Source organism: Oncorhynchus keta, chromosome 29 (genome assembly GCF_023373465.1).
Source record: "Oncorhynchus keta strain PuntledgeMale-10-30-2019 chromosome 29, Oket_V2, whole genome shotgun sequence".
Lineage (NCBI taxonomy): Eukaryota > Metazoa > Chordata > Actinopteri > Salmoniformes > Salmonidae > Oncorhynchus > Oncorhynchus keta.
Genome location: NC_068449.1, coordinates 11881790 through 11896157, shown reverse-complemented (window position 1 = coordinate 11896157; position 14368 = coordinate 11881790). Strand labels below are relative to the sequence as shown.

The window sequence follows — 14368 nt, the reverse complement described above, 5'->3', positions numbered from 1 at the left end:
AGGGGAGACCGAGAGAGAGAGAGAGAGAGAGAGAGAGAGAGAGAGAGAGAGAGAGAGAGAGAGAGAGAGAGAGCGAGCGGCACTGAGAGCGAGAGAGAGAGAGATGGAGAGGTGGAGGGAAGGGGAGACCGAGAGAGAGAGAGAGAGAGAGAGAGAGAGAGCGGCACTGAGAGCGAGAGAGAGAGATGGAGAGGTGGTGGGAAGGGGAGACAGAGCGACAGAGAGGGAGAGATGGAGAGGTGGGGAAGGGGAGGCCGAGAGAGACAGAGAGAGAGAGAGAGAGAGAGAGAGAGAGAGAGAGAGAGAGATGGAAAGGTGGTGGGAAGAGAGAGAGAGGAGAGAGCGAGAGAGAGGCACTGAGAGAGAGAGAGAGGGAGAGGTGGAGGGAAGGGGAGACCGAGAGAGAGAGAGAGAGAGAGAGAGAGAGAGAGAGAGAGAGAGAGAGAGATGGAGACGTGGTGGGAAGGGGAGACCGAGAGAGAGAGAGAGAGAGAGAGAGAGAGAGAGAGAGAGAGAGAGAGAGAGAGAGCGGCACTGAGAGCGAGATAGAGAGAGAGAGATGGAGACGTGGTGGGAAGGGGAGACCGAGAGAGAGAGAGAGAGAGAGAGAGAGAGAGAGAGAGAGAGAGAGAGAGAGAGAGAGAGAGAGAGAGAGAGGCACTGAGAGCAAGATGGAGAGAGAGAGAGAGATGGAGAGGTGGTGGGAAGGGGAGACCGAGAGAGAGAGAGAGAGAGAGAGAGAGAGAGAGAGAGAGAGAGAGAGAGAGAGAGCGGCACTGAGAGCGAAAGAGAGAGAGAGAGAGCGGCACTGAGAGCGAAAGAGAGAGAGAGAGATGGAGAGGTGGTGGGAAGGGGAGACCGAGAGAGAGAGAGAGAGAGAGAGAGAGAGAGAGAGAGCGGCACTGAGAGCGAAAGAGAGAGAGAGAGAGATCCCCTAAGCAAACTGGTCCTGGGGCTCTGTTCACAAACACACCCTACAGAGCCCCAGGACAACAGCACAATTAGACCCAACCAAATCATGAGAAAACAAAAAGATAATTACTTAACACATTGGAAAGAATTAACAAAAAAACAGAGCAAACTAGAATGCTATTTGGCCCTACACAGAGAGTACACAGCGACAGAATACCTGACCACTGTGACTGACCCAAAATTAAGGAAAGCTTTGACTATGTACAGACTCAGTGAGCATAGCCTTGCTATTGAGAAAGGCCGCCGTAGGCAGACATGGCTCTCAAGAGAAGACAGGCTATGTGCTCACTGCCCACACAATGAGGTGGAAACTGAGCTGCACTTCCTAACCTCCTGCCCAATGTATGACCATATTAGAGAGACATATTTCCCCAGATCACACAGATCCACAAAGAATTCGAAAACATATCCAATTTTGAAAAACTCCCATACCTACTGGGTGAAATTCCACAGTGTGCCATCACAGCAGCAAGATTTGTGACCTGTTGCCACGAGAAAAGGGCAACCAGTGAAGAACAAACACCATTGTAAATACAACCCATATTTATGCTTATTTATTTTATCTTGTGTCCTTTAATTATTTGTACATTGTGTATATATATATATATATATATATATATATATATATATATAATATGACATTTGTAATGTCTTTACTGTTTTGAAACTGTTGTATGTGTAATGTTTACTGTTCATTTTAGTTGTTTTTCACTTTATATATTCACTTTGTATGTTGTCTACCTCACTTGCTTTGGCAATGTTAACACATGTTTCCCATGCCAATAAAGCCCTTGAATTGAATTGAATTGAGAGATGGAGAGGTGGTGGGAAGGCAAAACAGAGAAAGAGAGAGATGGAGGAAGACAGGGGGATAGAAACTGAAAAAGACTGATGAGAGAAGGAGAGGAAAGAGTGTATACATGTGAGGAAAGAGACAGAAAAGATCTATGAGAACTAGAGGGATGGAGTAAAACAGAGAGAGAGAACTTACATGTCACTGGCAGGGTTGGGTTTGACCACATCTTCTGCAGAAAGACACGCCTCCATGATGTCATTAAAGCCTGCATTCCCCACGTTCTTGGCCAGCTGCGGGGTAAAACACACACACAGTTTAGCACTTACCAAAGAACAGAGGTCATAAAAATACAAATGAACCTCTTAAAAGAGGGTTCTACAGTTTATACTGTACATATTTATTTCAAGCTCCATTTATTCTGCTCTGCCACTTCAACAAATGCTTACATCAATGGTGTGAGAGAGAGAGAGAGAGAGAGAGAGAGAGAGAGAGAGAGAGAGAGAGAGAGAGAGAGAGAGAGAGACAGAGAGAGAGAGAGAGAGAGACAGAGAGAGAGACAGAGACAGAGAGAGGGACAGAGAGAGACAGAGAGAGGGACAGAGCAGAGAGAGAGAGAGACAGAGAGAGAGAGAGACAGAGAGAGAGAGACAGAGAGAGACAGAGAGACAGAGAGAGAGACAGAGAGAGAGACAGAGAGAGAGAGAGAGAGACAGAGAGAGAGACAGAGAGACAGAGAGAGAGACAGAGAGACAGAGAGAGAGACAGAGAGACAGAGAGAGAGAGAGAGAGAGAGAGAGAGAGAGAGAGAGACAGAGAGAGAGAGAGAGAGAGAGAGAGAGAGAGACAGACAGACAGACAGAGAGAGACAGAGAGAGGGACAGAGAGAGAGAGAGAGAGAGAGAGAGAGACAGAGAGAGAGAGAGAGAGAGAGAGAGAGAGAGAGAGAGAGACAGAGAGTGACAGGAGAGAGAGAGAGAGATGGAAAGGTGGTGGGAAGAGAGACAGAGAGAGAGAGAGAGAGAGAGGGGAAAAACAGCATGCGTTTCCACCCATCTCCTTGTGGCTAAATAATGTGAAACACTGGCGTCTTACCAAGGGAAATCATCTTAAATTAGCGACAAAAACATTTCAGCCCCAAATGATTCATGGGCAATAAATTGCACCAAATTGATATTAGAAAGCCAGATAAAATGTGAAACATGCAAGGTGGAAGCAGCTTCAAGCCTCTGTTATCCTGTAATGTCTATCTATCCCAATGGAGCGCAGCAGAGGAAGGAGAGTTCAGTAGAATCAGGCCAGGAGTGTTGATATCCTTGGTGCTCACCTACCAGCAGTAAATCAGCTGCACTGTGAAATAACTTTTACATCAGCTAATGTGTGATGGGCGAGCTATTGTTTTCCAATAGGAGGTTGTGCTAAGTAAGCTAAGCGGATGTGTTTTGGTACCACTTTATGAGACACCTGTGTGTAAATGATTTGAACTTTCCAATACGACTACACCTAACTTCTCACTGTCACAGCACTTCAATGCCATAATGTGAAAGTGGACAAATAGCTGCTTTGTGGAGAGAATTCTGTCCGGAAAATGGCTGCAGTGCATCAGCCAGATGGATGCTCCTAGACATGAGTGGTGGAATAGCATGAGTTACCATCAGACAAGGCAGAGAAAACCACTACAACACCTATTGGAAATGGTGATGCTATCATGATAGAATTCTTCTCACCAAGAGTTCAGAGGTGCTGAGGACGTCCAGCGTGAGGGACTGGATCCTGGAGTAGTGGACTCCCAACTCCCTGTGGATCCCAGAACACTCTATACACGTCAGGATGCCCAGGTTAGTGGAGAGCCACGTGGGGTCTGGGGAAAAAGAAAGAAAGAAAAAGAGAGAGAGAAAAAGAGAGAGAGTGAGAAACCATGTAAGTAGGTCACAGTGTCCTTGGTAGGGACTACCTGCATGTGCTTTGAAGGGAGAGCTATTTCTGATTCAGGTTAGCGACTGGCTGTAGTCGAACCTAAATAACTGGCTCATGGGCATTCCTCGTTCCCTACAATGTCAGTGTAAAGTGACTGCATAGAGTTGTTCAATAAACTTGACCTGAATACTTTGGTAACAGTGTCTGTGAATAACCTTTATAATTAATGATTTAATTAAAGTGACCTCTAGCACATGAAATAACACTTGCTATAACTATTTATAATACCTTGTGGCTCCTTATTACAGCCTTTATAAATGTACAACAGTTATAATGAATTAAACACAGGTGGTTTTGTGCACTAAAATGACTTGTGTGGTGTGTGTATATCCAACGTGCGAGCATGTATTAACATGTGTTTCTCCCTGTCACTCACTGGGCGCTCTGCAGTCACAGCAGACATCGTTGCCGGTCATCCTCTTGACCTCTCCCAGGATGGCCTTGGTCAGCTCCTGGACGATGTTGTTCTCCCCAACGTGCTGGTCTCCCTTAAAAGCATTATTCAGCGCTTCCTCCTTACTGTTCTGCAGCACAGAGATCCATCTGAAAACGCACAGCACACAGGTGGAGGGGGAGTGTGTGAGTATGTGATAGAGTATGTGTAAAGACAGGGAAACCTGTGTGTGGAAAGATGGATCAGGGATAACAGGACACACACACTTCAAAAAAAGGAAGGAACACAGACTTACATCTGACATTCTGAGTCGTCCTCGGTCTGAAAGTGATACGTTCTGTCATCTGAGAGAGAAAGAGAGAGAGAGAGAGAGAGAGAGAAGTGGCTGGGTCAGAGACATAGTGGAATAAGAAATTAATCAAAGATAAGAAAATGTAAGAACGGAGAGAAATTCCCTTCAGAGCCCATCCCAGCACCCGGCTGACAAGCCTGTGTGTACCAGGCCTAAATAAGAAACAGGAAACTCTTTCACAGCTGTCCACTATATACCTAGAACTAACACAGCAACCAATAGGACAATATAGAAGGACACAGAGGTTGGGATTTGAAGTCATGTGGAATCTACTCAAGACAGAGGTTAGTTTACCAAACATCCCATCGTACTGCACTGCACACAGAAAGCATAAAACTTGTGAAAGTCATATTGTGTACTCTTCAATTCTTCTCCAACCTGACTGCTCTCTCCTGACTTCTCCCCCACACCCCACCCCTACAGAAGGCCAACACCGCACACAGAAAGGAGAGCAGCATCTCTCTGTTTCCACCACACCAGAGTGAGCCCTTTCATAGTCCTAGTGTTGTGTTTCCCGTTGTGTTGTGTTTCCCGTTGTGTTGTGTTTCCCGTTGTGTTGTGCCTCCCGTTGTGTTGTGTTTCCCGTTGTGTTGTGCTTCCCGTTGTGTTGTGCTTCCCGTTGTGTTGTGCTTCCCGTTGTGTTGTGCTTCCCGTTGTGTTGTGCTTCCCGTTGTGTTGTGTTTCCCGTTGTGTTGTGCTTCCCGTTGTGTTGTGCTTCCCGTTGTGTTGTGTTTCCCGTTGTGTTGTGTTTCCCGTTGTGTTGTGCTTCCCGTTGTGTTGTGTTTCCCGTTGTGTTGTGCTTCCCGTTGTGTTGTGCTTCCCGTTGTGTTGTGCTTTGTGTTGTGCCTCCCGTTGTGTTGTGCTTCCCGTTGTGTTGTGCCTCCCGTTGTGTTGTGCTTCCCGTTGTGTTGTGCCTCCCGTTGTGTTGTGTTTCCCGTTGTGTTGTGCTTCCGTTGTGTTGTGCTTCCCTCCGTTGTGTTGTGTTGTGCTTCCCGTTGTGTGTGTGTTGTTTTGTGCCTCCCGTTGACAGCAGGGTGTGTTTCCCGTTGTGTTGTGCTTCCAACACTCATCTTGGCTCCAGTGTTTATGAAAGGATGAAGTCACCACTCAGCTAAACTCAAAGCAAATCCCCAAAACCTGACTGAAGTTGTGTTGTGCTCCGTTGTGTTCCCTGTGTTGTGGGTGAATGGAGGATGTGAGTTGGTGAATGGAGGCTTGAAGAGGTTGTGCTTGTTGAGTTTCCCATTGTGTTGAAGAGGGTGTTGTGAGTTGACAGCAGGGTGACAGCCTGACGACAACACTCATCTTGGCCCAGTGTTTATGAAAGGATGAAGTCACCACTCAGCTAAACTCAAAGCAAATCCCCAAAACCTGACTGAAGAAAGAAGAGGGTGAATGGAGGATGAAGAGGGTGAATGGAGGATGAAGAGGGTGAATGGAGGAAGAAGAGGGTGAATGGAGGAAGAAGAGGGTGAATGGAGGATGAAGAGGGTGAATGGAGGAAGAAGAGGGTGAATGGAGGAAGAAGAGGGTGAATGGAGGAAGAAGAGGGTGAATGGAGGAAGAAGAGGGTGAATGGAGGAAGAAGATGGTGAATGGATGATGAAGAGGGTGAATGGAGGATGAAGAGGGTGAATGGAGGATGAAGAGGGTGAATGGAGGAAGAAGAGGGTGAATGGAGGAAGAAGATGGTGAATGGGGGAAGAATAAATACTCATTTTAGCTCCATCTCCCTTGGTTACATGAGATTACGTGAGAATACGGAACAAAGGAACGTGGATGAAATTCTTAAAAGGCTGCAGATTGGAAAAGGGTAATGTTGAGGCACAAAGTATTGATTCTTCCCTGAATAGAACTCATACAGCGATTCAACTATTCACAACTCCTTTCCTGCCCACATTCCACAGAATAGCTGTGATTTCCTTTCATATAGAGCCCTATTGACAACCACTGCCTTTTTCTAGGAGTTTCCTCCCTGCACTTGTTTTTCTGCAGTAGATTTCTCTCTACTCAATAACGAGCACTGTCATTCTTCCCAAAAAAGCATCCGGTCTTGTTCTTCCATGTCTATAAGCCAGCATTTCCTTTATCAGATTTACAAATTTAATATATATATTTTATTTGAACCTTTATTTAACTAGGCAAGTCAGTTAAGAACAAATTCTTATTTACAATGACGGCCTACACTGGCCAAACCTGAACGACGCTGGGCCAATTGTGCGCCGCCCTATGGGACTCCAAATCACTGCCGATGAGGCGCAGGCCAGGCCCTCTGAGAATGCAAGTTGAGGTACAGCAGTGTGCAGGCCCTCTGAGAACACAAGGTTTGGTACCACAGTGTGCAGAGCAGGCCCTGTGAGAACACAAGGTGTGGTACCGCAGTGTGCAGAGCAGGCCCTGTGAGAACACAAGGTGTGGTACCGCAGTGTGAATGCAAGTTGAGGGTAGGTCCTGTGAGAACACAAGGTTTGGTACCACAGTGTGCAGAGCAGGCCCTGTGAGAACACAAGGTGTGGTACCGCAGTGTGCAGGGCAGGCCCTGTGAGAACACAAGGTGTGGTACCGCAGTGTGCAGGGCAGGCCCTGTGAGAACACAAGGTGTGGTACCGCAGTGTGCAGGGCAGGCCCTGTGAGAACACAAGGTGTGGTACCGCAGTGTGCAGGGTAGGCCCTGTGAGAACACAAGGTGTGGTACCGCAGTGTGCAGGGTAGGCCCTGTGAGAACACAAGGTGTGGTACCGCAGTGTGCAGGGTAGGCCCTGTGAGAACACAAGGTGTGGTACCGCAGTGTGCAGGGTAGGCCCTGTGAGAACACAAGGTGTGGTACCGCAGTGTGCAGGGTAGGCCCTGTGAGAACACAAGGTGTGGTACCGCAGTGTGCAGGGTAGGCCCTGTGAGAACACAAGGTGTGGTACCGCAGTGTGCAGGGTAGGCCCTGTGAGAACACAAGGTGTGGTACCGCAGTGTGCAGGGTAGGCCCTGTGAGAACACAAGGTGTGGTACCGCAGTGTGCAGGGTAGGCCCTGTGAGAACTCAGGTGGGTCCATTTGCAGTGGTATTCCTGATAAACACAGAGGGTGGTAGCAGGGTAAAAGGCAGGCCCTGTGAGAACACAAGGTGAGATGAGGTCAGCTCTTCTTCTCCTCTGGGTTGTGTTTCACCTGGCAGTGTGAGAACACAAGGTGTGGTACGCAGTGTGCAGGGCAGGCCCTGTGAGAACACGGTTTGTCTGAAGGGGAAGGAGGGGAGGAGAACACAAGGTGTGGCGCAGAGGCAGGGAGGACAGAGAAGAAGAACAGTGTGCAGGGTAGGCCCTGCAAACAGAAAGCAGTGTGCAAGGAGAACACACCCTGCCACACGCAGTGTGCAGGGTAGCAATGTTACAAAGCTTCACCCAGTGTCATTTACCCAATTAGGCCCATTTAGCCACATGGACTCGCATTATAAATCATATACTATGAGAAACAATTATGACCCCTGCAAAAAGGCCTGCAATCACATACAGGTCTGTGTGAATCAGCACAGGCCCTGTGAGAACACAACATGCAGGGTAGGCCCTGTGAGAACACACAGTGTGCAGGGACAGGCCCCTGTGAGAATTTGTAGTTATTCCTATAACACACAGAGGGAATAGTTAGGGGGTAAAGGCAGAGTAAACCTCCCGTGAGATGAGGTCAAACACTTCTTCCCCTCTGGTTGTGTTTCACCTGGCAGGTGAGGAAATGAGTTTTACCACCCCCTCGGTTTGTCTGAAGGGGAACAGGGGGAACACTAGCCTCCCCCTCAGTTATTACGGAACATAAAAGAAGAACATCAGAATCAGCAAACAAGCATGAAGGAAACTACTCCCCTCAGTTATTACAACATAAAATACCTGTCCCCCTCAGCAATGTTACAAAGCTTCTCCCCCCAGTTATTACAACATAAAATCCATTTCCCCTACATTATTACAACATTATAAATCATATCCCCCAGAAATTAAACATATTATGACCCCTAAAAATGCATCGCAATCACATACAGGTCTACCTGTGAATCAGCACAGCACAGCACTGCGACATTCCCCCTTAGTTATTACAACATAAAATAACACTACCTCCCCCTCAGTTATTACAACATAACACTACCTCCCCCTCAGTTATTACAACATAAAATAACACTACCTCCCCCTCAGTTATTACAACATAACACTACCTCCCCCTCAGTTATTACAACATAAAATAACACTACCTCCCCCTCAGTTATTACAACATAACACTACCTCCCCCTCAGTTATTACAACATAAAATAACACTACCTCCCCTCAGTCATTACAACATAACACTACCTCCCCCTCAGTTATTACAACATAAAATAACACTACCCCCCTCAGTTATTACAACACAACACTACCCCCTCAGTTATTACAACACAACACTACCTCCCCCTCAGTTATTACAACATAACACTACCTCCCCCTCAGTCATTACAACATAACACTACCTCCCCCTCAGTCATTACAACATAACACTACCCCCCCTCAGTCATTACAACATAACACTACCTCCCCTCAGTCATTACAACATAACACTACCTCCCCCTCAGTCATTACAACATAACACTACCTCCCCCTCAGTCATTACAACATAACACTACCTCCCCCTCAGTCATTACAACATAACACTACCTCCCCCTCAGTCATTACAACATAAGATGCACTATTGTAAAGTGGCTGTTCCACTGGATGTCATAAGGTGAATGCACCAATTTGTAAGTCGCTCTGGATAAGAGCGTCTGCTAAATGACTTAAATGTAAATGTAAATAACACTACCTCCCCCTCAGTCATTACAACATAACACTACATTACTCTTCCCCCTTAGTTATTAGAACATAACATTGAGGCTCTCTTATGATGTTTTCATAAGGAATATTTCCCCCTGTGTTAAGGTCTGTTAGCATGGGCCTGTCTGCTGACTGTGGTGCTCTGCAGTGGTGGATGAAACCAGGCCACGGTTTGTGCTCAGGGTGCTTCAAAACCAACCCTGATTCCTTCCCCTCCCTCAACCTGGCGTGTTTGTGTATGTGTGCCTTTTGAAAGAGGGAGAGAGAGAGAGAGAGACAGAGAGCGAGAGGAGAGAGGAAGATGACTTAAGACAGCGATGAAGTGAGAGAGACAGCGAGAGAGAGAGTAAATCTAGGGTAATGGAGTGAAGTAGAGCCTGCTTTAGCGAAAGCAGAGTAGAGGAAATCAATAGACCGGTGAGTCCCTGGTGCTTGTAAAGTCACTCAGTGGGCTAGCCTGACACAAGGCCTGTGTCCCAAACGACACCAGAGCCCTGGTCAATAGTAGGGCACTATCTAGGGAATAGGGTGCGATTTGGGATGCATCCAGGATATATACACTAAATATACAAAAGTATGTGGACACTATTTCTGCCACACCCGTTGATGACAGGTATGTAAAATCGAGCACACAGCCATGCAATCTCCACAGACAAACATTGGCAGTAGAATGGCCTTACTGAAAAGCTCAGCGACTTTCAACGTGGCACTGTCATAGGATGCCACCTTTCCAACAAGTTAGTGTGTCAAATTTCTGCCCTGCTTGAGCTCCCCCCGGTCAACTGTAAGTGTTGTTATTGTGAAGTGGAAACATCTAGGAGCAACAACGGCTCAGCTGCGAAGTGGTAGGCCACACAAACTCACAGAACGGGACCGCCGAGTGCTGAAGCGCGTAAAAATTGTCTGTCCTCAGATGTCACTACGGAGTTCTAAACTGCCTCTGGAAGCAATGTCAGCACAAAAACTGTTCATCGGGAGCTTCATGAAATTGGTTTCCATGGCCGAGCAACCACACACAAGCCTAAGATCACCATGCGCAATGTGTTGGCTGGAGTGGTGTAAAGCTTGCCGCCTGTGGATGCTACCTGCCCCAATGCATAGTGCCAACGGTAAAGTTTGGTGGAGGAGGAATAATGGTCTGGGGCTGTTTTTAGTGGTTCGGGCTAGGCCCCTTAGTTCCAGTGAAGGGAAATCTTAACGCTACAGCATACAATCACCTTCTACAAGCCCCTTCCTGTTTCAGCTTGACAATGCACAAAGCGAGGTCCATACAGAAATGGTTTGTTGAGATCAGTATGGAAGAACTTGACTGGCCTGCACAGAGCCCTGACCTAAACCCCATTGGACACCTTTGGGATGAATTGGAACGCTGACTGCGAGCAAGGCCCTATGGCCTAACCTGACTAATGCACTTGTGGCTGAATGGAAGCAATTCCCTGCAGCAATGTCCCAACATCTAGTGGAAAGTGAGGAGTGGAGGCTGTTATAGCAGCAAAGGGGGGACCAACTCCATATTAATGCCCATGATTTTGGAATGAGATGTTCTACAGGTGTCCACATACTTTTGGTCATGTAGTGTATAACATTCTTTGAGGTGTTCGAGTGATTCATATGCTATACTATAAAGCTACCACCATTTTAGCTAAATGAACCCAAAGTGCTCAATTTTGGGCATGTCTGACGCCTGAGATGTTTGACAACCAGTGAACAGTCTGGTTCGACAGAATGAGTGAGATGGAGTGCTTCATCTCCATTAAGAGAACAGGCTAGTGCTGTTAGCCGACTTTAAATGAATGCTAACTGGCTAGGACTAGGTTGTCTTGCCCTCTGTGTGTGCGTATGTGTCAGTGTGCGTGTCCGTGCTCGTCGGCACATTACTCACCGTCCCATGTGATATGGTAAGGTATCCGTTCTTTACTGAACACTTTCTCTTCTGCCACACTTTCCTTAACCTAGGGAGGTGGGGGGGGGGACACGACATATTGTGACACACCGACATAACACCCCAGTGCCAGTGTGACACACTAAACTCGACATGAATCCACACTGTAACTGAACAGACATGGCTAATGAATTATTAACATCAACCACACCAGTGCTCATTAATATGTACATGCATAAGTAATGGGGTACAGTCTGGGCAGTGTATTCATGTCTCCGGGGAGAAGCTCAACCATAAAAATAACAGGGAATATGGATTTCCTTACATGCTGTATCAGCAATAAGATAGGTCCATAAAGATGGCGGGCCCCCATAAACTTACCACAAATTCCTTGTTTTGTTAAGTTTCCCGTATTGTACATTGCTCTCTGTTACTATTTTCGTGTATGGTCATGAGCAGAGTATACATGAGCAGAGTATACATGAGCAGAGTATACATGAGCAGAGTATACATGAGCAGAGTATACATGAGCAGAGTATACATGTGCAGAGTATACATGAGCAGAGTATACATGAGCAGAGTATACATGAGCAGAGTATACATGAGCAGAGTATACATGTGCAGAGTATACATGAGCAGAGTATACATGTGCAGAGTATACATGAGCAGAGTATACATGTGCAGAGTATACATGAGCAGAGTATACATGAGCAGAGTATACATGAGCAGAGTATACATGAGCAGAGTATACATGAGCAGAGTATACATGAGCAGAGTATACATGAGCAGAGTATACATGAGCAGAGTATACATGAGCAGAGTATACATGAGCAGAGTATACATGAGCAGAGTATACATGAGCAGAGTATACATGAGCAGAGTATACATGAGCAGAGTATACATGAGCAGAGTATACATGAGCAGAGTATACATGATCAACATTTTTGCTTCAAGACGCCGGGCAATTTGAAAAACGGATTTATTGGCACACTGAACCATATTGCACGCCATAGTTTAAAAACTCCCTGGATAGTATCAAAACAATGACGTCATATCTGAATTCTACCATCTTTATACACGTTCTCCACTAATTACCAGAGAGAGCTTTGTGTGTGTTTGTTTGGTATGACCTTACATTTGGTTCTTTTAATGTTTTAAGATGCTACACGTTTAACAGAAGAAAACGAGAAACTGACCCGTCACTCTTCTTGTAGAGGTTCCCACAGCGCTCGGTACCATGCTCCTTGTTGCCCTGAGGCTGGTGCAAACTGTAGGTGGCGCTCTGTCTCACCTGGGACTCCTTCAACAATACCGGCACACACACACACACACACACACATATATATATATAAGGATCTATGTACAGTGGGCACAAGACACCTCAGCCAGTGAGTTTGGGTGGGGTGCATCTCAATTGTCTACAGTGGCTTCCTCTCCTGGTACCTTTTCTTTGTCAGCTCTAATCTGAAAATTACAGGTTAGGAGAATATGACGGCTCGGGATGCTGGCTGCGGCATGTGCTTTCACCCATCCACTGCTTTTAGTGCAGGTGAAGAGAGGAGACAAGGAAGGGGAGCATCTTTAGACTATTGAGATACTGCTACACTATGTACATAAGACAAGCAGAGCCCTGGGGTCATGCACTACATCACCTCGTCACAGAGCTGAGAGGGGGAGGGGCCAAGGCAAAGACCTTTGGAAGATATTCTAAAAGAAAGTCTTCAGGGTTCTGAATGTAGTGTTATAGTCGTCAACAATTTAAAAGGAAAAAAACTATTTCATAAGTACAGAGAGAACCTTTGCTCTTCACCCCCCCCCACCACCACCAACTCCCTCTATTGAAAATGCTTGACAAAACACCACAACCAGATAGACAAGCACAGAAAGGAGGTACAGAAGATAAACTTACTCTCCTAGACTTGGTTCACAAAGAGGCGGAAGCAGTGAAGTAAAGAACAGAAAAGACTGATAAAGCAGACAGTAGCCTAATTCTCCACATAATAGCTTGAGCCAGGAAGTACACAAGTACATGTGGTAACTAAAAGTCACTTTGGATAAAAGCATCCGGTAAAAGACAGTATTAAGCACATCGTAAGAGTGCACCATATACCATTAATGGGTTCCTTTCAATGAGCTTGCTAAAGTTGACAGGGAGTGAAGGTGGCTTTGGTTATGTACATCATTGTTTTGAACACCTAAATGCATCCCTAGATGAGATACAGACAGCTATATTAGTGGATGTCTAACTTGGGCTTGTGACAGTGAAAAGACTAGGCCAGTAGAGTGTTGCCGCGTGTACTGTATGTGTGTCATTGGTGGGTGTAACCATTAAAGGTTGATAGAGGGGGTTCCTTTGTATCTGTGACAGCGGCATGGGCAGCGGCTTTCTCCATTTTGAAGTAGTCCAATTCTTCTTCTACTACTTCTATGAGTCAGTAAACAAACAGATATGGTGCATACTGCCACCAGGAGTCTGTTGTCTGAACAGGTATAAAGCCAAGGTTTGTATTTATAGCCACCTGTAGCTATGGAAGGTTTTCTCAGGAGCAATGTTCCCTCAAAATGGCCACAGTTTGCCTACCCGGCGAGCAGGGCAGCTGAATCGGATGCACCTACCGCCAACAGCCCGGGGCGAATAAAAAAATCAATAGAAACACAATGCTTTATCATCGCTATGAATGCCTCGGAGACTGACCAGTCGATCGCGATCAACCGGTTGGTGACCACTGCTCTCGAAAGTTGAGTATAATCTCGTGCATTTCTTTGTGGGCTGATTTCTGCGCGGCAGCCTCGGGCTACTGAGGGAACATAATTGAAGTATAATTGATTGGCTGATCTCTTTTGATGACCTGGATGGAATTATGTGATCCTTCCTTAACCCATGGAAGTCACACACAGTTGACTACTTCAAAATGGTGAAAGTCCTCAGTGGCGTTGCCCATGCTAAACCAGGCTATAGGCCCTAGAGCTGTCTAAGTCTATGGGTGTTACCTCCTTCTGCTCCACCTGCAGCGCTGACTTGAGGACGTCCCGTAGCTGAGTGAGTTGCTTCCTCTCCTCGTCCTGGGCCTGCTTTATCTGGAGAGGTCACAGCAAGGTCATAGACAGCTCATACAAATGTCACAGGTGTCATACAAAGTCACACAGAATACTTTTGAGGAATTCAACAGGAAAGG

The 14368-nt window shown here is 46.4% G+C and overlaps 1 protein-coding gene across 1 annotated transcript in view; it reads right to left on the bottom strand.

Annotated features, from left to right (window-relative positions):
• LOC127913592 (arf-GAP with SH3 domain, ANK repeat and PH domain-containing protein 2-like) overlaps positions 1 to 14368 on the bottom strand; it is a 107956-nt gene that overhangs the window by 23064 nt on the left and 70524 nt on the right. The window contains 9 exon segments of the mRNA XM_052485926.1: positions 1964 to 2058; positions 3493 to 3626; positions 4119 to 4285; positions 4432 to 4480; positions 7601 to 7649; positions 8196 to 8237; positions 11193 to 11262; positions 12389 to 12492; positions 14184 to 14270. Of these exon segments, the coding sequence (XP_052341886.1) occupies positions 1964 to 2058; positions 3493 to 3626; positions 4119 to 4285; positions 4432 to 4480; positions 7601 to 7649; positions 8196 to 8237; positions 11193 to 11262; positions 12389 to 12492; positions 14184 to 14270 (797 nt within the window).